Here is a 23,854-nt window from a genome sequence, read left to right as displayed (position 1 = left end):
TACAAAACAAAACATACAAAATGAAACGCCTAACCTATAATTTCGGAAGAAAGTGAAATATACGGCTACATATACGTCTCTCTACAAAAACTGTATTCTATTCGCTACCATAATTATAGTTAGCTTATTAGCTATTTTAATTATTTTGTTAAATGTGTTCGCTCTCTTCGCTCGACTCGGTCATGCATCAGTAGCAGCGGTAAAATAATCAACAAACTAGTGGCGCCATCTCTGTGAAAACTGAGGAAACTAAACGGAATTAAGTTTCATCTTTGCTCACAGAGATGGCGCTAGTAGTTCTTGAATGTTTACTTCGCTGTCGATAACTATGTGCGACCAGTTTGAGCACTTTTCACAGAGATGGCGCCAGGGGTTCTAGAGAAGGTTCAGTTTTGTCTGTCTCACTCTTTCTTATAGCATTTTTATATATCTTTCTCTCTCTTACCTCTAAAGCGGGAGATATAATTTGTTTGACTCTTTCCATTCAATGAAAATTAATGAATTTCTTTATTTAATTAGCAGTGCTCTAAAATTCTGTAAATTAAGATGAGAGAGAGGAGCAGAGAAAAGGAAAGAGAAGCGTAAACAAAGTCAGGAAAGCAATAGATGTGTAATACATATTAATTTTGGATCGGTATTTATTATTTTTAGGGGAATTGTTATATCTTTTATGTAAATATACCTTTGACTGTTTAATTGCATCGACAGATAAAAGAAATATTATATTATAACTATTTGCAATATATAAGACTTAAGTTTTACTGTAATTTATTGTACATTTTATTAGTTTTATTGTAATTTATTGTATATTTCCTTAGTTTTATTGTAATTTCTTATATATTTCCCGCTTTAGAGGTAAGAGAGAAAAAGATATATAAAAAAAGCTATAAGAAAGAGTGAGACAGATGATGGTGACCCTTCTCTAGAACCCCTGGCGCCATCTCTGTGAAATGTGCTCAAACTGCTCGCACATAATTATCGATAGCGAAGTGAACTACTCAAAAACTACTAGCGCCATCTCTGTGAGCAGAGATGAAACTAATTACCGACCAGTTTCAGCAGTTTTTCAAGAGATGGCGCTATCATGGCGGTAATCAAGTCGTTACTCGTTCAATTTCTGCAAAATTATGTTTAAATCATTTCAGCGAAATCAGATGCAACAGGTTCTCGCAAATTGAAATTACTAAATGATAATTCGAAATTCAATACGAAGTATCTATACAAATGTTTTATTTATGCAAAACAACTATTAACATCGTTTCGTTGATTCTACTATATGACTGCAGTTCACATAAAAAAAGGATATCTTTTCATGTACAAAAGAAATACTAACCGTTAACAATTTAAATACAGTTTAACTGAATTGTCAATGGTAATTGTTATTATTCTTATAATTATGAATGCTGAGGTACTAGAAACATCGAAATAAATAAGAATGGACAAATATAAATATTCGACACGATATCTTGTGGATCGAAAAACATCTGGTACAAGAGAAGATCAAGTTAAATGGTAATTTAAAGAAAGTTGTTAAATGATAATTAATCGCTGTCTTTAGATTCTGCCTCACTGGATGGTGGAGTACTTTCAATAGGTTCTTCCTCGCTACCCTCATCCGATTCTTCTTTCTTTTGTTTCTTCGTTTTCCCTACATCTTTCTCGACATCATCGTCCTATAACAAAAAATATAAAAAATTATATTAATTAATTAAAATAAACAGATGATCGAAAATAGAATGAATGCGAGTTACGATTAATTTCATAAATCATACAATATAACAAAATTACCATGTTATGTTTTGTTCCTCTCTTTTTTCCTTTATCTTCGTTATCCTCATCCGCGCGCGAACGCTTCTTACCTGATTTCTGTGGAAATGTTTAATTAACACGATTATATAATTATTGTGACAAGGAATATTTTTAATTATAAATTAACTTACCTTATTATCATCATCGCTACTGCTTTCGTCGTCACTAATGTACTCTTTACTTTTAAAAGTATTACCCATCATAAGTTTACTGGGAGATTCTTTTTTGACGACCTCCTTTTTCTTCTTTTCACTCTTCTCGCTTTTTTCTACTTTCTCCTTCTTATCTTTCTGATTGCCGCCACTGGCTTCGTATTCTTTCATTGACGCGGTATAATCTTTCTTTGCTTTTGCTGCTTTTTGTTCCCATTCCTAGGTAGTTACAGCATGTTTTGTTCTTTCAGTATGTAATGACGATTGATACTTACGTTATAGAATACGTAATAAAATTATTTTAGCCTTACAGATTTATCTTTAAGTTCCCTCCACATTTCTCCACCTTTCTTTGCAATTTCGGTAACTGCAATTCCAGGATTATCTGCTTTAATTTTCTCACGGGCGCTGTTCAACCACATCATAAATGCAGTCGGTGGCCTTTTGGGTTTGTTGGCGTCCTTCTCTTTTTTCTGTTTCCTAGGTTTTCTTGGTTTCTCTGACTGTATAAAATAATTAAAATATCATGAATTCTTCATTTAACTAACAATTATATTCGATAATATAAAATTCTAAATGCTCAAAAGCGAAAGTAAATAAAATATATTTACCACGGTTTTTGCTGATTTCGTTTTTTTTTCTTTCTTTTCCTTCTTCTCTTTCTTTTCGGAAGCATCTGAATCATTTTCACTTTCTGAAGTGTTGGGATCGCTGTCGTATTCTTCGGCTACATCACTTTCGTCCTGAAAAATTGAATTCATGAAATGAATGTATACAGCTTTTATAAAAGTAGCTTTTATAAAAAAAAACTCATAAAAATGTACCTGATTAGGATTGAAATCTTCATCAGTAGATTCCTCCTCAGAATCTTGATTATCCTCTGCATCTCTTTCTTGTGCTTCAGCTTTAACTCTTGCTAGATAAGCATCCGGTTCATCTTCTTGATCACTGTCTCCGAAGTCATTGTCGTAATTTAATTTATCCTATTTAAATGTTGAAGAAGTTTAGTACAAGATAGACAAATGTTGTAACATTACAAAACGTTTTCATAATAAAAAAATGGGACTGCATGACTCCTTTGAAAAACATATACTTACACTCTTGCCTCTATTCTTCACTCTTAACTTTTTCGAAGTAATGAAATCAAAGAGCTTTCCATATTCCTCTTTTTCTATGTTACTGAATGTATGAACGACACCGCTAGTCAATTCGATTTCGAAATCGAATGATCTAGTGGAACCTCCACTGCGAGCAAAATTCACTGATGCGATTTCTTCAAAACGTATATGAATTGGTGGTTTATGAACATAAATGAAACCTCTTTCAAGAGGATACAAAAAGCCTGCAGCTGCTTTGAACGAACAAGTAATTGCAAGAGTTCCAGAATGGCTGAAAATGTTGAATAATCAAAGATATAATAAATTAAAGTCACATTGTTTATAAAGAAATTTTACCTAGTGAAATTTCCAGGCCCGGTAAGTTTTCTGTTGATTATAACTTTCATTACTTTCCCCAATACTTCATAAGTTGGTCCAGACAATTCTTTTGGTAACTTATCCTCGTATTTTTCTTTTAACTCTTTTCTGTAATAGTAATAATATGAAATAAACTTTATATTAAGATTAATATTTTCAAAAGTAGTTCGTTAAAATTTTGTTACACACTCAGAGAAAGGCAATTCGATCGAAATCTCTTCTTCTTGATTGAACAATAATACTAGGTAGTGATAACGAGTTTGACCTTGTTTAATTGGTGGATCTAAACTGACCTGTAAAAGTATTACCAAAAATAATAAAATGAAAGTTCATATTTTCAAAATAAAAGTAATTTTATACAAAAAAAACTTACCACAAAATACATTTGTCTATTGTCCTTATGTGGTAAGAGGAATAATCTTAGAACTGTTGACATTGGAATTTTGTAATCGAAAGTTTTACCATGTAATTGAAAGAATGACTGAAATATCTTTATGTCATAACGACCACTAAAAAAAGATATAACATTAGTATATATTTTTCTTCAACAACTTCTCAAGATTGAGCTAGAAATATGTCTTTATTAAATCTCAATGCATACCGAGGTGTAAGACAATGAACCTCTCTAAATATAGCGATAGCATCTCCACTGACACTGATAACCGACGCTTTCTCCATAACTTGTTGATGAAACGCTTCCACAGGATCTTGGTCTACACTGTCGCTAACGGGTATGTGAAATCTCATTTCCATTAAACTTACGGGTGCATCATCGTTCTGAAAAATGTACACAGACTTTACTGTTAAGAATTGAAACTTCATTAACATTAAGAAAATTAAACATCGGTAACTGACTTGATGAAATTCTAAAGTGACTTCATTCTTTCCAGTATTACATTGAGAGACATCGTATAGTGGAATTTCAAAGGCAGTATGATGACCAACATCAAAGCTTAATACTGAGCCGTTAAACCTAGCTGTGCCCCAATTCCAACCTTTCAAACTGAGCTCCTTTTCTAACATATCTTTTTTATAATTCTGTGCAAAGAATTTTGCGATTTTCTCTTGATCCTGCAAACAATTATAATACATGTACACATTTTTGTGTAAGGGGTTACGATTAGAGAAAAGTCTGCTTTTATTTAATCATTTTTACTTACACCTTCCTTAAAACCACGAAACCTGTGCAAAGTGCCATTCTTAAGAAATATCCGAAGGCCCCAGGTACCGATAAACTTCTGATAATTTACCATTTCTATATCGGACGCTGAAAGTTGTTCGACCTTTCCTGTTTTTTGGTTTTTGAAAATTAAATGTTGGTCCGTCAACTTCAATCGTCCAAGAGTCTATATTTAACAATAAAAAGCTGTTAGTTAAAGTAATAATAAAATTGGGAAATGTAGATATTAATTGTTAAATATTTAAGAAAAATATATTAGTTACCATAGCTCCTTTGACTTCTGCGATCACGTCGGTATATTCCAAGAAATCCATCTTTGAAAACACTTTAAATTAACTTCTACGTTAGATTCTTTTGTACTATCAACAAACCGCACTCATAACCTCGCAGTTCAACTTTTCTTTTCTTAACCACCTTCACCTAAGATAGGAAACAAACAAGAAAAGACTGAACGAATCCAGGAGATCCTCCACTCCTGCTGCACTCCACTTCTTTTCAAAATATTTCCCACGAAAGTAATTGGTCAAATCCCTACAAACTATGAACAGACAACAGTATCCTTTATTTCTGTATTTTTCTTTTATAATGTCGTGCTTTTCATTTTTGCGAGTAAAAAAATAAACAACATTGATATGCAGTTCGAAAATTTGTATACGATAGCTAAACGACTTTGAAAACTAAAATTCATCCCTCGTATAAGTCTGAATAACTGCGACCGGTTCCATAGTTAAATCATTCATAGACTATAAACTCGTAGACGAGCCAATCATACTTTGAAATAATCATCGACATGAGACTTGTTATTTTATTATCGTGCGTACGATAAAAGTGCAATTCATACCGAGATATTAATGATATTAATTATACATTGTTTACAGCTCTTTTATACGCGAGAATAACAGATGTACAGGGAAAATAGGTTACAATAAAACGGTATATAAGAAGGCTGATTGCATATACAGTCTATACATTGTGTACATATAAAGTTTTACTATAACGTTTTTACATTTTTTACAGGTAAATATAAAACGTGTGTGTATTCGTGTGCGTGACAAACAATTCTCTACGGATATATAATTATAAAAATTCCACAGAACACTTATAAGTTAATAAGTTTAATTGTAAGTTTTCGTATATATTTTTGATTTACAATTTTTTTATTAGTAATGTGTAACATTAAACTATAATAATAGTAATTAATCTTAGTAAAGTAAATTAACATAAATGTTAATTGTTATTAATATAAAATACTGATATTATTTTCAGGTATCGATGATGACTGAAACACAATTTCCAATGTTAAAAAATGATTTAATTTTGAGAGCTGCGAGAGGAGAATCCGTGGATCGTATTCCAATATGGATAATGCGTCAAGCAGGACGATATCTTCCAGAATTCCAAGAAGTTAGAGCCAAACATGATTTCTTCACTGTTTGTCAAACGCCAGCATTGGCTTGTGAAGTTACTTTGCAGCCTTTAAAACGATTTGATCTGGATGCTAGCATTATCTTCTCTGATATTTTAGTTATTCCTCAAGCAATGGGTTTAAATGTTGAAATGGTCCCCGGAACGGTATATTCTTTTTGGATATTAATTTTTACATATATTTAAGTGTTTGACAAAGTTATATAAATTTCTACTTAAATGAAGGAAATGTAATAACGTTTTGTAATAAATTACAGGGACCAGTTTTATCTAAACCTTTGAAAGATCCGTCAGATCTAAGTTTATTAGTTCAACCAAACGTGGAAAAAGATTTAAAATACGTAGGGGATGCTATAACTTTAACAAGGCATAAATTGGAAGGAAAAGTACCATTAATTGGCTTCACTGGTGCACCAGTGAGTTAAATAATTGTTTAAGTAATATATTATATTTGCTAAAAATGCACTGATTATAAATTCATATTTATGTATTATCAGTGGACATTAATGAGCTATATGATCCAAGGTGGAGGTAGTTCGACAATGTCAAAAGCACGAGAATGGTTATACAAATATCCCGAAGATTCTCACAAGCTTTTACAGCTTATTACAAATGTCATAATAGACTATCTTGTAATGCAAGTAAAAGCGGGAGCGCAGGTACGAGACAACAGTGTCTTTCATTGAAAGGAAATTTTAAATGTTAAGCCACACAACAGCAAAAATAATTTAATTTCTTTTGCTGCAGTTACTGCAAGTATTCGAAAGTCATAGCGATTTTCTTAACGATGAATTATTTGAAAAGTATTCGTTTAAATATTTGAAAGAAATTAGTGATAAAGTTAAACAACGATTGAAAGAAGAAAATATTCCAGAAGTACCAATGGTAAATTGGATATTATAATTTACTTATTACAATTGACTTTTTAGAGTTACTAAAAAGCAAGAACAAATTTTAGATTGCTTTTCCTAAAGGTGCAACTATGAATTCCTTGGAAACGTTAGCAAAATCGGGAACATACGAAGTATTGGGTTTGGATTGGACAGTTGATCCTTTAGAAGCAAGGAGAAGGTTTGGTCCTGATATCACTTTGCAAGGAAATTTAGATCCATGCGCATTATATGCTCCTAAGGTTTGTGTTATTACAATGAAACTTAATGAATTCAATTGAATTTAATAAATACATACAGAGAAAATAGTAAGCTATTTTCATTATTATTTCTTATTGCCAAATTAATTACTATCTTTTTATACAGCAAGAAATAATTGACCGCGCTCGAAGTATGGCCATGAAATTTGGTAAAACTCGATATATTGCAAATTTGGGACATGGCATTCTGCCAGATACACCAATTACATCGGTAATGGCAATTATTGAGGGAATTCATTCAGTGTAGAAATGTCGACTCTTTCTTTCTACTCTATGCATTTGTGATAGTATAACATTTGTAATAAATTGTTATTGTTAATAAATTTTACATATAAATTTAATTTTTAATATTACAATTATAAATAGTACTTTATAATAAAACACTGTTACTTGTAGGAAATTAATAACAACGAATAACGCTATTTTTTCATGCGCCTAGCTTTCTAATTCTATCTAAAATAAAGTTTTAATTTTTATAGTACGTTCGCGCGTACTTTTATTCTATGTGTGGATGTAAACAAGCGTACGAACAAGACCTTACACATGTACAGGCATACGTACTTGTAATATTTTATTCGCAATAGATATTATTCGAAAACATAATTAATATTTATTTCTACTGGTACTATAGAAATGAATGAGTGAATCGAACAGTTTTTATTAAATAATGAAAATGTTGACTATTTACTGTGCAGATCTAGTATCTAATTTAACCAATGTTCACCAGTCAATAAAGCGCCTGCGCATTACACTAAACTTCCAAGTGGCATAAAATTTCACATCTGACTCAACCCCCACATTGACTCCCAGCCGGAATCCGTGGATCTATTCGAGTGGCCCCCTGTCGCCGATTAGCGGTTCGCGCAAGCGCAGCCAGCTCTTCTGGTTAGAGTGTCCATTTTGATCACATGTGAGTATCTCCAGTCTGTTCTCCTTTTTTCACGGTGAGTCTAGTTGATCGGCTTGTGATCACTCGAACAAGTTCGTAAAACGTGCATTGAAAAATCCCAAGAACAAAGAGCGACACTGTTCGAAGCCAGTTCTTATCCGTGATTCCTTGAACATTCCCCGAGAGTCGGCAACTTCGACGACGAACCGCACGCAATCCTTTTCGCGCCATCTTCTTGAGGAAAACGGTCAAAAAACTGCAGTAAACTCGTCCTCGAAGGTAATTCGACTTTCGCGAGGCTTTCCAGTTGATTTCTCATTGGGAGGCTTCGATAACTTAGGAACTGTCAGCCGGGTGGAATCTTTGGTTAGATTGTGCGAGCACAACGTGTTCATTTCCTTTTCGATCGCTTTCACGAAAGCTTTTCGAAACTTTTTGCGTTTCAAACTTCTTCCGTAAATGTCCCCTAAAGCCAGTGCGTTACACGATATTTAACATGTACTTTCTCATTTTTATTTGCACAGCTCGACGAGCCTCTGGTTTTTTTTCCAATTTCGAATCTCTCGACCCATGCTATAAAACATGTTCATTAGTGTTAGAAACAATATTTGTGTAATCGATTGGGAAATCTTTTGTTTATAGTCAAAATTTAGAGAGAAAACTGTGTTGTACATTGAGAATATTTATGTGCATTTCAACTTTAAAGAGGTCATAGCTGTATGAAACATTTAGAGTAATTCATTTCAAAACATATTGTGAAATGTTGTATTTTGCATTTCTACTTTATTTTTCGGCAATAATTTTGATATAGCTTTAATTTTTTGCCTAATAGAATGGAATGTTGTATCATGTGGCATCATATTTTGTAAAACTAATGTTATCTATATTTCAAGTTCCATTTTTATTTAAATTAGACATTCAAATGATGTTCTGATAATGTTTGTTATGAATTCAGTTTTTATTAACTATTAAATTATATTCTGTATAGTAATTTTGTAAGAATTATAATTGTACTATTTTACTTTTATTGCAAAAGTTTTAAGAATTATTTCACGTGCTTTTACATCATTTATAAAAATTTAATTAGTCGTAATCAGAGATTTTCCAAATCTCGCAATACAATTCATCGTTGTTGTTAATTTCTAAACTTAATATACATATACATCATACATTTGCAAAAAATTATAACAATTAATACAAATGTAATACGTAACAAGACTAACGATATATTTGATGCGCAAGTTATTATTATTACGTATTCATTAAATTACAATTTCAGAGTAACAATAACCAAGGATGGCAGACATAGAGGATACTCACTTTGAAACCGGAGACTCCGGTGCATCCGTAACATACCCAATGCAGTGTTCTGCACTGCGTAAAAATGGGTTCGTAATGCTCAAATCTCGGCCGTGCAAAATTGTAGAAATGTCAACTTCTAAAACAGGAAAACATGGTCATGCCAAAGTACATCTTGTAGGCATTGATATATTTACTTCAAAAAAGTATGAAGATATTTGTCCTTCTACGCATAATATGGATGTACCGTTTGTTAAGCGGGAAGATTATCAGGTAATTTGAAAGTAGTGTTATGAACATATTCTGTATTAAATTGACAGAAAGTATATGAAATATGTCATTCATTGTAATTATTGTATGTGTAAAGTGTTAATTTTCCATTGTATCAAACTTTTAATTTAGCAAATTCATTGTAGTATATATTTGTGTATATATGAATGTATCTATTCATTGTTAATACATTTGTTAATTTCTATAATAAGTATCATATGTGTTAATATTTATATTACAGTTAGCAGACATATCTGACGATGGCTATTTATGCCTGATGGCTGATAATGGTGAACTCCGTGAAGATTTAAAAATTCCTGATGGTGAACTAGGTGTTCAGTTACGTGCTGATCACGAGGCTGGAAAAGAGCTCCTTGTGAGTATTTCAATATTTTTCAAAACATATAATTTTTTAATCTAATCTTTGAGTATTGAAGTGATCAAAAATATTATATTGTGGTGTCTTCTATAATTGGAAAGAAAAATTATTATTCTTATACTACATAGTTTTCGTAAAAGTTCAGTGTATATCAAAATGCAATAATAATTATTATACTAATTTATACAAATTTTAATAAAACTACGTTTATATGTGCTCCCTAGCTTACTTTTACATAAGCTTGTATGTAATTTGCATTGTCTAATCAGTGCACTAAAATATGCATTTTGAATATCACACTATTCTCAAAAATGTTGACAGTAAATATAAGAAATAATGTAAATTTTACAATATTAAAAATATTACTTTAGTCTTTCATAGAAGATAAGCTTATGCATTCTTTTTTCTTTTTAGAGCGATAACGTAAAGAAATAAAAATGTATATTGATATAGTGATATAATGATAAAATTTGACTTTTTTCAGTGCACTGTGCTGAAAGCATGTGGTGAGGAAGTCGTGATCGCCATCAAAACTAACACTGCCATCGATAAATAATTGTGTTCAGTCCAGACTCCACCATCACATTAAAGAAAAAAAAAACAAAACACACACAGCTAATATATAATTAAGAGAAACCTAAGATACAATACAAGATGATCAATGGTTAACATAAGAACTACTACCAACAACAGACAGAAAGGAAAAGAGTGGGGCACTTGGAAAAGAATAAAAAGAGAGAATGAAACAAAAACAAGGAAAGGAAAAGAGGCAAATATACAATGAAAAAATGAAAGGACAGGAAAAGCTCTAACGTGCGCAAGCGTGTAATTGTGAGGGAGGAAAGAATTACAAATAATGAAATAATTGCAAAAAAATGAAATAATAAAAAAAAAAAACAAATAAAAAGAGAATAAACCAAGAAACAGTATCAGCTTAGACCTTGGAAAAAATGAATGTTTTTGGTGGCTTAAGATGTTGAGATTAAACAGCAATTTCAATAGTGGAAAATTTCAAAAGAAGATTAGCTCATCTTGATTTATGATTTCGAAAATTTCAACCTAATTAGAATTCTACTTCTCTATTGGAATTCCAATTACATTTCAGTGTTAATATGTAATTTTTACTGAAATTATGAATTTATTGAAATTCCAGTATTTGCTAGAATTCTATTTATCTTAAAAAGTTTTGTTTCCTTGCAATAAGTTTTATAATAATTATTCCTTCTATATACTCTAATTGAAGTTTCAGTTGCTTTCCAAATTTAATTCTTAAAATTTACTGTTATACTCAAATTTTAATTTTGTGCGAGCAGAATGAATTCCAACTTTATTCTTATGGATACCCCAGTATTTGTTGGAATTCTAATTTTTCTCCATTCAAGTTCATCAATTTTTTTTCTATTACCATTAATTATTAAAATTATGTTTTAGAACATCTGTCTTAACTTGGAATTCTTTTCCTGTTTTGATTTTGAATTTATTTTATATGATTATAATTCTATCTGATGTTTATTAGGACTCTATGACATTGAAGTTTGCTTTCGAAAAATTCATGTCTAACTAGAAATTTCTAGAACCTTTTATTTAACCAAAATCTACGCCTGGTTAGAACTTATTCTTACACGTTTTTACTTTTATAATTTTCATTTTATTAAAATTTGAATTCTAAAATCCTATGACTTTTTATTAAAAATGTATTCACGATTTCAATTTGATAAAAAAAAAATCATAATACATATTTCTCTTGCTTGAAATTTAAAGCGTGTATAATTATACATTCTCGATTACAGGAGAATATTAAATTACAAAATTACATGCTAATTTTGTTGATAGAATCAATGGATTTTGATTAATTTCCCGAGAGTGTGTCGAAAGCTTCATTTAGAATACAAGTTGCAATGTGATTTTGGTATTTAATGATATTCAGAAGAACACTTTAATATACTTTAGTAAACTCTGCACTTATCTTAAATTCTAATACGAAATTTTGGAATTCACTTTGAAATGTCGGACTGTGCATCTCTACTTTATAGGATAATTTCGAATTTGAATTCTGAAATTTCAAGTTCATTACTTAATTCCCGGTTCTTAGTTCAAACTTTTAATTACGATGTAACTATTACTTTACATAGTTACATCTAACATTTGACTTAAAATCAGACCATACCGTTTACGAAAACGTAAAAAAAATAAAAATATATATATATATAAAAAAGATGAATGATAAGAAACAACTAAGCTACCTATAATCTAAGCAGACTAATTTAAGATTAAGACAACCCCTAGATAAATGAATTTAATCGATGAAGGAAACTGAAGAAAAAAAAACGAATCAATCGGCCTTGCGGTTGAATTTGAACCATGGGAGGCGGAAATTAGTTTTTTCTGCTTCTCAACATTCAGTTTAATTAATTATACACCACTGCTGGTCGTTGCTTTGAATCCTTACTAATTTTTATTGAAAAATTAATTTTCATACACAGAACGAATGAAAATTAGTTGTTTATTCTGCCAAGCACAAATCTAAAGTTATATTTCAAGAATATCGTTTTTTAAAATACACCTCGAACGTTTAAAGTAATACACATATTTATAATTTATCTATTTCGTGTAGTTGATAAGTAGTTACCGCAAAATAATTAGTTAAACTCTTGTTTCAAATAGTAGTATCGCTAATTTAAATCTAATTGTTTCTATGAAATAATAATTTTTTGGAACAACACTCCTCAGATTCGTTCGCCCTAACAATATTCTTGAAATATTATTCTTTAATTCTCTGTGCACATATTATGCCATTAAATAAATATGCAAACTATTAAACTACACAATAAAATAAGATCTTGTTACACGCATATACCTCAATTGATGCAGGTATTTAAAGAAAAGAAAAAATAAGAATTGTAACCAGCACTGGCGTATATAGGCTGACACATACATAGACGTACACACACACAGATACACGCAGTGGTAAAGTGTATAAAAATACACAAATATATGCGAAAGTACACGATACGGAATTTGAAACAGAAAACAGGCATAAAGTATATAAGTAACTGGATACCAACGAGCATTTGTTTATACGACGGAAATCAGTGGAGGATAAATGGATAAATAAATAAGGAAAAAGCCTTTGATGCTTTTATATCAACCTTCGATGATATTTTGTTGCTCTTGAAGTAGTACTTTGTGGAAACAGTTAGGAACTTGGTGATTTTACTACTTTCGATTATTCATTAGTAGACATAATATTACATTCATTCAATCTAATTGAAGACATTAGAAATTGAACTGAAATTTTTATCAGTTTTCCTTTACAAATTCAAAATGTACTGTTTTTTTAAGTAATTCGTTTATATTTAAAGATATTTACACCTCTATCTAAAAGCTAACAATATGGTAATAGCTATAAGAAAATTAATTAAATTTAATTGTACCAGAGTTAGAGGAGGCAATTTGTAAAATTCATGTTCAGTATTTAATTGAGTTCTTTTAATTTCAATAATCAAGTTTTATAGGATTAAATATCTGTTCCTCGTATAGTAAATTGCAAATATTTCATTTTAAGTGTAGTAGAATTATAAAAACTCATTGAAATCAAATACTCAGGTGGGAAATTGATGAATAACGTGTTAGAAGTTTATTCGCAAATATTCTCTTTAATATTCCTACATTTTAAAACATGAATACTCTTATATTTCGCATATTATTAATAATAATGATTAAAAAACATTACGAGTGCAATTATATATATATACATATATATATATATATTTGTGTATATTTGGCTGGTATTTTAGTGTGAGCACGGTATACATACCAAATACACACATAACACACGCATGCATACACGGAGAATATATCAAAGATATGTAACACGAAATCGAGAATGTATCTTGAATGTGCTGACTGCTTTTTTAAATTTATTCGTTGTAAAAATGAGATACGTTTATACAAGTATAAAATATGTTTTATAACTTATGCCTATGTGTATTAGACATCGTGCGTAAACCGGGCGATCAAGAAACATTAATTTGACTGAAAATAAAATACATTAACAGTATTATTATGAAGGTTTTGTACATTTACATAGATTAAATTCCAGTCGATATAACCAGAAATATAGCGATTTATAAAATTAATAATAAACAATACTTATATAAGACCATGAAAATGTACGAAAGTTTCATAATACTGCTTGTTTACATCAATATTTCATACAGGTAGACTTAGTATAGCAAACGCTATAAAAAAGAATTGCACAGAACAGTGTGAAATATAAGTACATAAATTTGTTGTGCATGTATTTGAAAGTAAACAACTTTGAACATAAACATCTACCCTATGAATATTATAAGAAATCGATTATTTTTAGTTTTAAATGCAATGTAAACTTCAGGTGTTACATACCTTTTAAGCACATCTTATACATATATATGTATACATATATAAAATCTAGACACTCGTAATGTCTCTTAATATTTTATTCAAAATCTCGACATAATTAATAATTGATATTCAATTATTCACTTTTTAATACTTGAGGAAAAATTCATCTTTACCGTTGTACCCTTGTGCATCACAGGGAACTGTTCAAAATTCTTGTCACAGTAACTGCAACAATTCGAATCTTAATTTCATCATTTACCAATTCTCTTTTGTTTCATTTTTTTTTTATTGAAGTTCTTCAAAATCGAAGGAAAGCTGATCTTCCTCGCAAGATCAATTATTAGCATTTCTCCTTTGCAGCGCAGCAGCAAGATCCTGTCTTAGGGCAGCTTGTTGTCTTTGATCAGCCAAAGATTGAACAGACCTTAAACCATTTACAATATCCTTCGTTTTCCCGAAATAGATTTCGTTTAGAGTATTTCGAATTTTGTTTTCCATATCTTCAACCATACGGCCGATATTAACAATATGCGGAGAACTCTCACTTATCTGGGTATCTTGTTCGACCTAGGGAAAGAATTTTAGTAGAATTAATCACACCAATAACAATCTTGAAATCATTTCAATGTACTTATTGAATACTGTACAGAATTATGAATTATTTTAATTAGAAGTTTTAATGCACTTTAGTGTAAACTGGTGATATAATTTCAAAAAACAGATTTTATTAAAATAATTAATAATTTGCAAGTATATGGATACATACATGCAGGCAAATTATTAATAGAATTCTATATGATTGCATATTGTGCTTTGCGTTTTTAACTAATACTTAAATTGTTAAATTATTTGCTCCAAAGACACTTGAGATTTGATGAATCATCCAGCGATAAAATCTAGCGAAGTTAAGTCCGATTAACGTGATTTCCAATCTTTTGTATTTTGAAATATAGAAAAGTTACAGTTTTGCAAAGACAAACATATTTGAATGAAGTACTTATTTCAAAAGAAAAATTGATGTAAAATAATCAATCATGCTCCTTAAAACGAATCAAGACTTTCTGTACAAATGGGAGTACAAACAAACCTGTCTTGTAAGGCTACCACCAAGATTCATTGTTCCAGATCCATGTTTATTAGTTTGTAACCAAAGCATGGCAGTAGAAGTTAATTTATAGTGTGCAGTTCTTCCAGTGGACTTCTCTTGAACTTCTACAACATGGATAGAGTCCCAACAGCCTTTAATCTTTTTTGAACCATCGCCTGCCTTTTTAATCAATATCACTGCTGCAAATCCATGATCTAAATCCCACAAATAAACAGAGGAAACTCCACCCTCGAAATATAATTCTCTATATTGATCAAATGCATGGTTTGCATCTATCTCTAATTTTCTAAGCCTTTCAGATGGCATCGAGCCATCTTCTAATGGTGGATCGTACGTGTTACTCCAAGGAGACCTGGAGGAATATTGTTATATTAATAGAAAATGAAGTAATAACATAAATTATCAAAATCTATTATAGTTATGGATTATTTTATAATCAATTACCTATATGAATCACCATCTCTGTTATAATCACAAAGTAAGTAATCTTTTCCAGATTCTTTATCCTTTGCAATTTTTAAGGGCTGATCGACAGAAGATAAGAGATCTTCGCAAAGTGATGGCACTAAATCTATTAGGTCACTTAAATTTTTTTCGATCTGCTGAGGCGGCAGTCTTCTCATCAAATCCAACGCACAATCCATTTGCTGCTCTGTCTTTGAAATTAATACATAGAAATATGTTCAATTTAATTTTTAATAAATTTATGATTCTATCACATAACTATGATGCAGGGAAAGTGGAAATAATTTTCTTGAAAGAAATTTGTGTAACTATACGTAAATGATCGATCTTGAGGCATAAACAAGAACTTACAAATGAATTTTCGTATTTTATCTGTTGAAAATGATCAAATGATTAAAATCTTCAAGTTAGTGGGTGGCGCCATTTTGACGTTTATTTTATTTGAGGTTAAGTAAAAAATTGATCAAAGGATGTTGATGTCATAAAATATAATACTTTCAAGCATCTTTGAAAAATTTAATTCTACATCGAGACTGCATCTGGCTTAAGTTTATCATACTGAATACCACGTATAAACAATTTCAACAGCGATTCCAGTTAACGCCACTAACAAAGGTATAATGTTATCAATGGAGAACATAAAACTCACCATTTTAAATAATTGAACAATTTGGTCGACGTGGATCAGAGCATCAATCAATCAATATTACAAAATCAATGAAAAATTTATTAAAACTGTTTACTCTTTGACCTGCATTCAGTCACCGAAAACGAATATCAAGGGGCGTGTCAAGAGGAATACTGATTGGCGAATAGGTAACACAATGTGTGTGCGTACGTGTATGCGTGTCTGTATCACCGTAATAGAAATAAAAATTAGACAAATTATTTAATATCGTCAGGGATTAGAAATAAAAATTTCTTTTGTATATGTTGTTTACATATCTTATATATATATATGTATGTATGTGTAATATATATATATATATATATATATATATATATATATATATATATATATATATATATATATATGTTGTTTAATTTCATAATATATATATATATATATATATAAGTTTTATGATTCAAATGTCGCTCTTCGATTTATTTATCGCAGTTACTGGTTACAATTATGTTGGGGTTAGTTCGCAATAATACTATAATCACGCGATAACGTAACTCCATTGATATTAACATACGTAACGGGATCTACCGTAACGAATGTGTAAATCGGTACTCAATTTTTTATCGAAATCAATCAATTAGACTAATTAGTTTCTTACCATAGTGCAATGTATTATAATAAAGATTGTAATTTATATACATATATATATATATATATACTTTTTTATAGTTACATCAGTGTGGGAAAAATGGTGTCGCGTGTTTACAATGGAAATACACCTTTAGGTGTAACGCGCATCTAAATCGCGCAGGAATTTTTTTTCATACATGGAAAGCATAGAACGCCAAAGAGGTTAAGGTTCAGGTCCTGGAATAAGAAATCGAATCGTGAAATCGTAAAAAAATTACAAATCTAGAGCAAAGCGTCCATTATTTAGTGAATTGTTTAATACAAGTAAAATGTATAAATATTTCGCGTAGAAGTAAGCCTTTTCTGTAAATAAAGATCCCTAGCCGATCGTCGTAATGGTATTGGATATACTCATTTCCCATTGGTGGATGAAAACAGACATTCACGTTGATGTAAATCAAAATAACAGATAACTACGTAGAAATTGTTCAATCCCTGAACCTAAGGAGAAGGTTAACCAAAGTATCAAACATGTGCTAATCACTTATATTCAAATTCTTATATAATGCTTTTCATTAAACGATAACTATGTAACGTGATTGAAATTGATAATCATTCATCAATGGTAAGGAACTGATGATGTTTGATCAGTTTCTTTTAATCCCTCATTACTCGTACTCGTACGTGTCTAATTTATTTTCGCAGTAATTTTTATTTCTTGTTATCATCGCTCGTCGACACTTTCTGTGAATGAAAGCCGATTAGTCAGACGTTTCAGAAATGCTATAAACCAAGTGAGTTGAATTAAAAACATGTTTTATTTCGAATTTGTGTTGGTGTTAAGTATTAAATTTCTCTTTAACTTGAAAGTGTGTTTCTTTCACGATATAATGCACTTTTTCATTGATTGTATTCAATTTTTAACGATTTCTTTTTTTTAAACATTTTCTATCTGCACGTTAGACAGAACTTTGAGACAGAATGACTACTGACTTTTTTTAGCAAGTTCTTTTTTTAATTGTTTTCATATATATGTAGATATTTTAAAACTTAATGACTATCTCGTATATTTGATTATTGCGTTCGAAATTATAAACTTGTAAAATTAAAAAACATCATAGAATTTCATTTACACGAGTAATATTATTACTAGTGTTAATTACGTATTCTTGCTTTACCTTTAACGAGGTAAGGAAAACAATTGTAAATATTCTGAATGGAAACGATGTTATTCAAAAATTGCGATAGTGATTTCTAGTTAAAAATGGTATTCACGTTTTCCCTGCTAAACGATGATAATACTAATTTTAAAATATTCAAATTTTCTTTTAATTACCGTGTACTAAAAGCTTCCAAGTATTTTACTCAATTTTCGCATATCTATTGTTCGATCATCTCCGTACTTGAAAGTGATAATGTTTGCACTGTTTTTTTCATTTATTTATTTCTGATTATCTAAACGTTTTTTGCACGTATGCACACACACACACACACACACACGTGTCTAATTTTTCACGAGCAGAGTAGTATTCTACGATGTGTTGTGAAAGATTAGTGTGATAGATAAATTCAACCTCCAAATAATGCAGTGTAGAAATAATTCTTTTTATTTATATCATTTTTCATTTTTTTTTGTATTATTTTTATCTTTTGTTGTTCTAGATTTACTATAAGCAGTATTAGTAAAAAAATACCTGAACAATTGATAAACAATTAATCTGTCTTTGAACAATTTATGGATTAAATGTAATAAATAACATTAAATACTTTTTAATTGTAATTGATTGACCTGTTTATTGTAAGATATTTATTTTTATATTTAGCTGAATTTTTATACCTTGTATACAATAATAATATTCACTTAGTGGGAATGAACATTTCAGAAATCTTAATGGATCATATTTAATTCAGTCATTGATTCCCGATGATCTGTGTTCCAAGAGTTAATAGCGTAGTTGAATGTTGTACTACGGAGTTGGTCGAACTTATATCTGTTAAACTGTTTTTAATGTAAAAATCAGGTTACCGGTAATACATAAAGTCATATTTTATTCTTAATATTTTTTGGTTGCAGGTATACAAAATTTAAGATTTTTAGGAACTGTATATGTATATACATATTTTACTTCTGTTGTACGCACATATAAAAAATTATAAAAGATGAGCCTGCTCTTAGCACTGAAGCAATCATCTATAGTTCGCCTGATGTTTGCTATAACATTTTTTACATCGGGTCTGATAGTCAATTTCTTCCAGTTTATTCTGTACTTTGGTCTTAGGCCATTTTCTAGATATTTTTATCGGAAGATTAATTATTATCTCTGTTATTCCCTTTTTAGTCGTAAGTAAATTTAAGTATAATATTTTCAGACTCTGCTTGTTGTACAAGTATATTTTATATATTTAAATTTCTTTGCAATAAATTTAATTTATTTTGTATGTTTTCTAATCTTGTAACATTGAACTTATATTTTCAGATGTAGTATTTCTAGTAGAATGGTGGTCTGGAACAACTTATATACTTTATTCGACTAAAGAAAGTGTAGAGAAATATTATGGTACTGAGCATGGATATTTATTGATGAATCACCAATATGAAATAGATTGGCTTATTGGATGGTGTTTCTGTGACTATTTTGGTTTACTTGGTGTAAGTTACACACATGGATTATAGAAGTAATTCTCTTCAAAAATAAGTTGCAATCAAAATCTAATATTATAAAATTGTATATGCTCCAGAATTGCAGAGCGTATGCAAAAAAGTCACTGCAATACGTTCCATCGATAGGTTGGGCATGGAAATTTGCTGAATTTATATTCTTGGATAGAAACTGGAAGGAGGACCAAAATGTAATTAAGACTCAAATTAAAGAATTCACTGATTATCCAGACAGTATGATGGTAATTAGAACTGTTTTACTTAATATTTTAATTCAATCCTCTTGATTTTTAAGTATTACATTTTATTACTGTAACACACTATATTTTATATATCTTATAATATTTTGGTCCTACTTAAAAATGTTCTCGCATTAGCTACTAATGTACGCTGAGGGAACACGGTTCACGAAACAAAAATTAGAGGCTAGTCAAAAGTTTGCACGTGAAAAGGGTTTGCCGTTATTGAAACATCATTTAACGCCGCGAACGAAAGGTTTTGTTGCAAGTTTACGGCACATGCGGGGCAAATTTCCCGCCATTTATGACATAGAGATTCTATTCAATCCAAATGACCCAGTGAAACCTACGCTAACAAATTTACTACTGGGAAAACCGTTACTTGCTCATTTGTACGTAAACAGGATTCCATTGGAAGAAGTGCCAGAAGATGATGAAGGTGCTGCAGAATGGTTACACAAACTTTATCAGAAAAAAGTATGATTTTATGCAAAACAATTTTACTTACAATTATATACCATTTAACATACTATTTAATAGTTTTTTAATTTTATTTTGTAGGACAATATAGCAGAGAGTTTCTATCAAACAGGTGACTTATTTGCAACTAGCGGAGTACCTAAATTAGATAAATTTAACTTAAAGAAGAGATATTATCCAGTTATATGTACAACTTTATGGGCAGTGATAATTTTAGTACCAATGATTTATTATTTAGTAAATCTCTTCTTGTCTGGATCAATCATTTCATTTTCGATCGGTGTGGGTATTATCTTTCTGTGTAAGTATGATATACCTAAAAATATAACACTATTCTATTTTGATTATTAGTATTGTTTAAAGAAGGATCTCCATCTAATGTATATTTTCAAAATTTTAGTCTACCTGCTCATGCAAAAAACGATAGGTTTCACTGAAGTAAGTCATGGTTCGTCATATGGAACTGACAATAAAAAATCGAAGTAAGAAAGAAAGGTGAAAGCAATAAAGAGAATGCAACAAACAAAACAGTTGTTAAGAACAAATAAGTATTCTTAAGTTATCTTCATTACATCATGTCTATGCTTCGTGATTTTTCTTCCATAAATCATGATGCAGTATGGGGGTTTGGGGGTTGACTTGCAAATATGGTATTTGTATTTTATTATATATTCTTAGTTGGGTTAAAAGGTGGGCTACAACAGGTTGTTCTAGACGTTTAGTATGAGAATTTACTACCTTTCAACGCAGAAGTAACCAATACTAATTTATAACGAACTAGTTACTTTATGAATATGATAATATATGGAAATAAATACTATGAGGTAGAATAGAGGAATTGTTAACAGACAATTGGTTTCCCACCATTTTCAAAATTTTGTTTTATTTATGAGGTCATTTCTATAATACGAATTTGCATTTTCATTCATTTTGCATATTTGGTCTACTTTTCTAACAGTCTAATAAATATAAAGGTAATATTTTCATATGCTTTGTGATTTTTTCTTTAGATTTTCTTTTTGAATTTGCTCACATTTTTAAAAAATTATTATCATATCCTTCTATCGAGTCCTCCTCGTCCATCAGGTCTGAGCATGTGTTTAGTGTCACTTGCCGCGCTACGAAATTCAATATTTGTATACATTCGTGCGCGTGTATGTATGTTTGGCAGTTCGTTATAATATATATAGTCTATTCAATTTATGCTTAATTTGGATTCTTGTTTTTCTTTTATAGCTGTTATTATTGTACAATATTAATATTAATTTAATTTTAAATCCTCCATTTATAAGGATCTGAAGTTTTATAATATATACAAGTGTACATTAAATTTATTCAACTTAACTTTTAAATGAGGTACAATTTAAGTTAATAAGTATTTTATTTTGATACTTAATAGTGCTCTTAAATATTTTTCATAGTCTTCAGATACTTGAAATATGTGAAATATTTGAAAGTGTGGTTTTTGGTTATTTGTTTATCTTTTTTATATTACTTTCGTGATGTATTTCAGTGTATCCATCGAAAGGACTAGCAACATAGTGAACTCTCCTTAATTTACCTTTTGCATCATAATAACCATATTGTCCTTTTATCGTACCATCTCGATGTCTTTCTTCCAATCTGTATTGTCTATTTTTTCTGAAACAAACGTGTATCGTTAATTAAGTACCTACAGAATATGGTACGATTTTTAATATGTAAATGGATGTGCATACAAAACATAAATCAAGAATGTTTGTATAATAATAAATGAATCTAATTTTTAAAAACGATAGGTGAAATAATTATTTATTGTCATGTGCGGAACGATCGTTTTTTAATTATTTATTGTATCTCCGAATTATATTTCGATCATATATACGAAATGAAATTAATTTAATTTCAAAATAAAGTTATTGTATTAGTTTTCTTTAAATTTCATGCTTGAACGAAATTAATATTTAGTTTTTAGACTCGAGCTACTACTATTTACCCATATCCAGTATCAAATCCAAAAATATACGTTTGTGGTCCTTCGTGACCTTCTATTTGAAATTGTACTCGATCTGTATCTTCTGATAAATTCAAAGGATTCGTATCTCTCTCCTGCATGGTTTCACTACGTTTACTCGTCACCGATTTGTCTTTTTTACCAGTTTTCTTTGTACGCAATTGTTCGCTATTCCAAGGATCTATATCCTCCCTTTGTGTTTTAACATGTTTGTTCGCTACAAATTTCTCCCTTTTAGTTTTCTGTACTCGCAATTGATCGTTATGTTTTCTTTCTATTAATCTTGCATCATGTTTGCCATTTGATGATAATTCCCGATCTTCTGCGTGGTATTGGTGATTACTGGCCCATGGAATATCGATGGCGAACGTAAGAATCGCATTCGTCAAAAACTAAATGAGGTGGCAACAAATAGAAGCGATGAATAATAATACAATATATAAAAATACATTTTTAAATTGTTTCTAAATATCAGCTCGAATTGTATATTCGTAATATCAGTTGACATTCTTGGATACAAATACATCCTCAATTTGTTTCGCTTTCACGCGCTTTTGTGGTTCATTGCTCTTTCAGGATCGAATGTAGTCATATTACCAGTGGCGTGCGGTGGCATTTGTTGATGGGGAAGCTGTCTTTCCATACAAGTTTCAAACAAATACTAAAAATGCTAGAAATAAACAGTTTATTTATTTTGATTCTAAAATAGACGCAGCATAAATATCCCAACAGAAATAGTCGGACGATATGCATTTATTATTCATATTTTAGAAAATACAAGAGAAGCGGCGCTTCCACAGGTTCCATGGACTGCACGCCACTGCATGTTACGTTTGCATTGTCTTTTGTCGTAGGATTTTCAGGGACTTCATAAAAATTGGACAAAATTTCTTCTTTTCTTTCTGCTAGTAAAAATAACGACAGTCCTGGAAATTGATAGACGTTTTTCTCTGTCTTTCACATTTGGGTTGAAGTTTTTAAACTTGAAAGATTTAAAAGAAAAAATTTGATCTCAAAGGCACTTGTAGGTTTTCGAAAATATTTTTTTCGTTCGCAAAATTTTAATGAAGAAAAATCGTTACTTACAAAAAATTTAACGTGCATTTTCGCTTTCCGGTACGCAGAAGAACAACAATTCTCTTATAAAATTCTCACAAGCATCACTGTCTTAATTTTGTTTCTCGAGCGCTTTCATACTTCCTCTCTCTTTCATTTTCCCCTCTACTTCTTTTCTACGAGAT

At 30.3% G+C, this 23,854-nt stretch overlaps 6 protein-coding genes across 13 annotated transcripts; 3 read left to right on the top strand and 3 right to left on the bottom strand.

The window, feature by feature from the left end:
* Positions 1-1,446: 1,446 nt before the first annotated feature.
* On the bottom strand, positions 1,447-5,046 carry Ssrp (structure specific recognition protein). Its single transcript, XM_076899114.1, has 14 exons — positions 4,880-5,046; positions 4,597-4,782; positions 4,292-4,507; positions 4,038-4,213; positions 3,810-3,945; positions 3,626-3,729; positions 3,416-3,544; positions 3,059-3,350; positions 2,786-2,944; positions 2,573-2,704; positions 2,273-2,464; positions 1,941-2,180; positions 1,789-1,866; positions 1,447-1,673 (listed from the first exon to the last, which is right to left on the bottom strand). The coding sequence occupies exons 1-14, from the start codon at positions 4,928-4,930 to the stop codon at positions 1,542-1,544; spliced, it is 2,223 nt and encodes a 740-aa protein (XP_076755229.1). The 5' UTR covers positions 4,931-5,046; the 3' UTR covers positions 1,447-1,541.
* A 560-nt stretch (positions 5,047-5,606) lies between these two features.
* Urod (uroporphyrinogen decarboxylase) lies at positions 5,607-7,515 on the top strand. 3 transcript variants are annotated; one of them, XM_076903219.1, is made up of 7 exons: positions 5,615-5,633; positions 5,883-6,188; positions 6,299-6,457; positions 6,539-6,700; positions 6,789-6,926; positions 7,000-7,173; positions 7,298-7,515. In XM_076903219.1, the coding sequence occupies exons 2-7, from the start codon at positions 5,889-5,891 to the stop codon at positions 7,436-7,438; spliced, it is 1,074 nt and encodes a 357-aa protein (XP_076759334.1). In that variant the 5' UTR covers positions 5,615-5,633; positions 5,883-5,888; the 3' UTR covers positions 7,439-7,515. The 3 variants fall into 3 exon arrangements, with proteins under 3 accessions (XP_076759353.1, XP_076759334.1, XP_076759344.1); XM_076903229.1 differs by lacking the exon at positions 5,615-5,633 and adding an exon at positions 5,715-5,737; XM_076903238.1 differs by lacking the exon at positions 7,298-7,515 and having other exon boundaries at positions 5,607-5,633; positions 7,016-7,173.
* A 449-nt stretch (positions 7,516-7,964) lies between these two features.
* Eef5 (eukaryotic translation elongation factor 5) lies at positions 7,965-11,048 on the top strand. Of its 3 annotated transcripts, none has more exons than XM_076903289.1 (4): positions 7,965-8,101; positions 9,360-9,652; positions 9,891-10,025; positions 10,513-11,048. In XM_076903289.1, exons 2-4 carry the CDS (start codon positions 9,377-9,379, stop codon positions 10,582-10,584), a joined length of 483 nt encoding a protein of 160 aa, XP_076759404.1. In that variant the 5' UTR covers positions 7,965-8,101; positions 9,360-9,376; the 3' UTR covers positions 10,585-11,048. The 3 variants fall into 3 exon arrangements, with proteins under 3 accessions (XP_076759404.1, XP_076759392.1, XP_076759382.1); XM_076903277.1 differs by having other exon boundaries at positions 8,023-8,135; XM_076903267.1 differs by lacking the exon at positions 7,965-8,101 and adding an exon at positions 8,224-8,359.
* A 2,594-nt stretch (positions 11,049-13,642) lies between these two features.
* Positions 13,643-16,800, bottom strand: Cpb (F-actin-capping protein subunit beta). 2 transcript variants are annotated; one of them, XM_076903255.1, is made up of 4 exons: positions 16,637-16,800; positions 15,967-16,174; positions 15,502-15,874; positions 13,643-14,981 (listed from the first exon to the last, which is right to left on the bottom strand). In XM_076903255.1, exons 2-4 carry the CDS (start codon positions 16,164-16,166, stop codon positions 14,748-14,750), a joined length of 807 nt encoding a protein of 268 aa, XP_076759370.1. In that variant the 5' UTR covers positions 16,167-16,174; positions 16,637-16,800; the 3' UTR covers positions 13,643-14,747. The 2 variants fall into 2 exon arrangements, with proteins under 2 accessions (XP_076759370.1, XP_076759363.1); XM_076903248.1 differs by having other exon boundaries at positions 15,967-16,178; positions 16,637-16,799.
* A 1,104-nt stretch (positions 16,801-17,904) lies between these two features.
* LOC143428377 (1-acyl-sn-glycerol-3-phosphate acyltransferase gamma) lies at positions 17,905-22,395 on the top strand. Of its 3 annotated transcripts, none has more exons than XM_076903206.1 (7): positions 17,905-17,922; positions 19,317-19,583; positions 19,720-19,892; positions 19,982-20,143; positions 20,279-20,617; positions 20,702-20,921; positions 21,021-22,395. In XM_076903206.1, exons 2-7 carry the CDS (start codon positions 19,403-19,405, stop codon positions 21,104-21,106), a joined length of 1,161 nt encoding a protein of 386 aa, XP_076759321.1. In that variant the 5' UTR covers positions 17,905-17,922; positions 19,317-19,402; the 3' UTR covers positions 21,107-22,395. The 3 variants fall into 3 exon arrangements, with proteins under 3 accessions (XP_076759321.1, XP_076759303.1, XP_076759313.1); XM_076903188.1 differs by lacking the exon at positions 17,905-17,922 and adding an exon at positions 17,943-18,036; XM_076903198.1 differs by lacking the exon at positions 17,905-17,922 and adding an exon at positions 19,127-19,252.
* Positions 22,090-23,849, bottom strand: LOC143428438 (uncharacterized). Its single transcript, XM_076903298.1, has 4 exons — positions 23,700-23,849; positions 22,788-23,005; positions 22,596-22,688; positions 22,090-22,261 (listed from the first exon to the last, which is right to left on the bottom strand). Exons 1-4 carry the CDS (start codon positions 23,715-23,717, stop codon positions 22,090-22,092), a joined length of 501 nt encoding a protein of 166 aa, XP_076759413.1. The 5' UTR covers positions 23,718-23,849.
* Positions 23,850-23,854: the final 5 nt, after the last annotated feature.

This window comes from Xylocopa sonorina, chromosome 1 (genome assembly GCF_050948175.1).
Source record: "Xylocopa sonorina isolate GNS202 chromosome 1, iyXylSono1_principal, whole genome shotgun sequence".
NCBI classification, from domain to species: Eukaryota; Metazoa; Arthropoda; class Insecta; order Hymenoptera; family Apidae; genus Xylocopa; species Xylocopa sonorina.
Note: the sequence above shows the minus strand (reverse complement) of the source record. Positions and strands in the feature narration are given on the sequence as shown.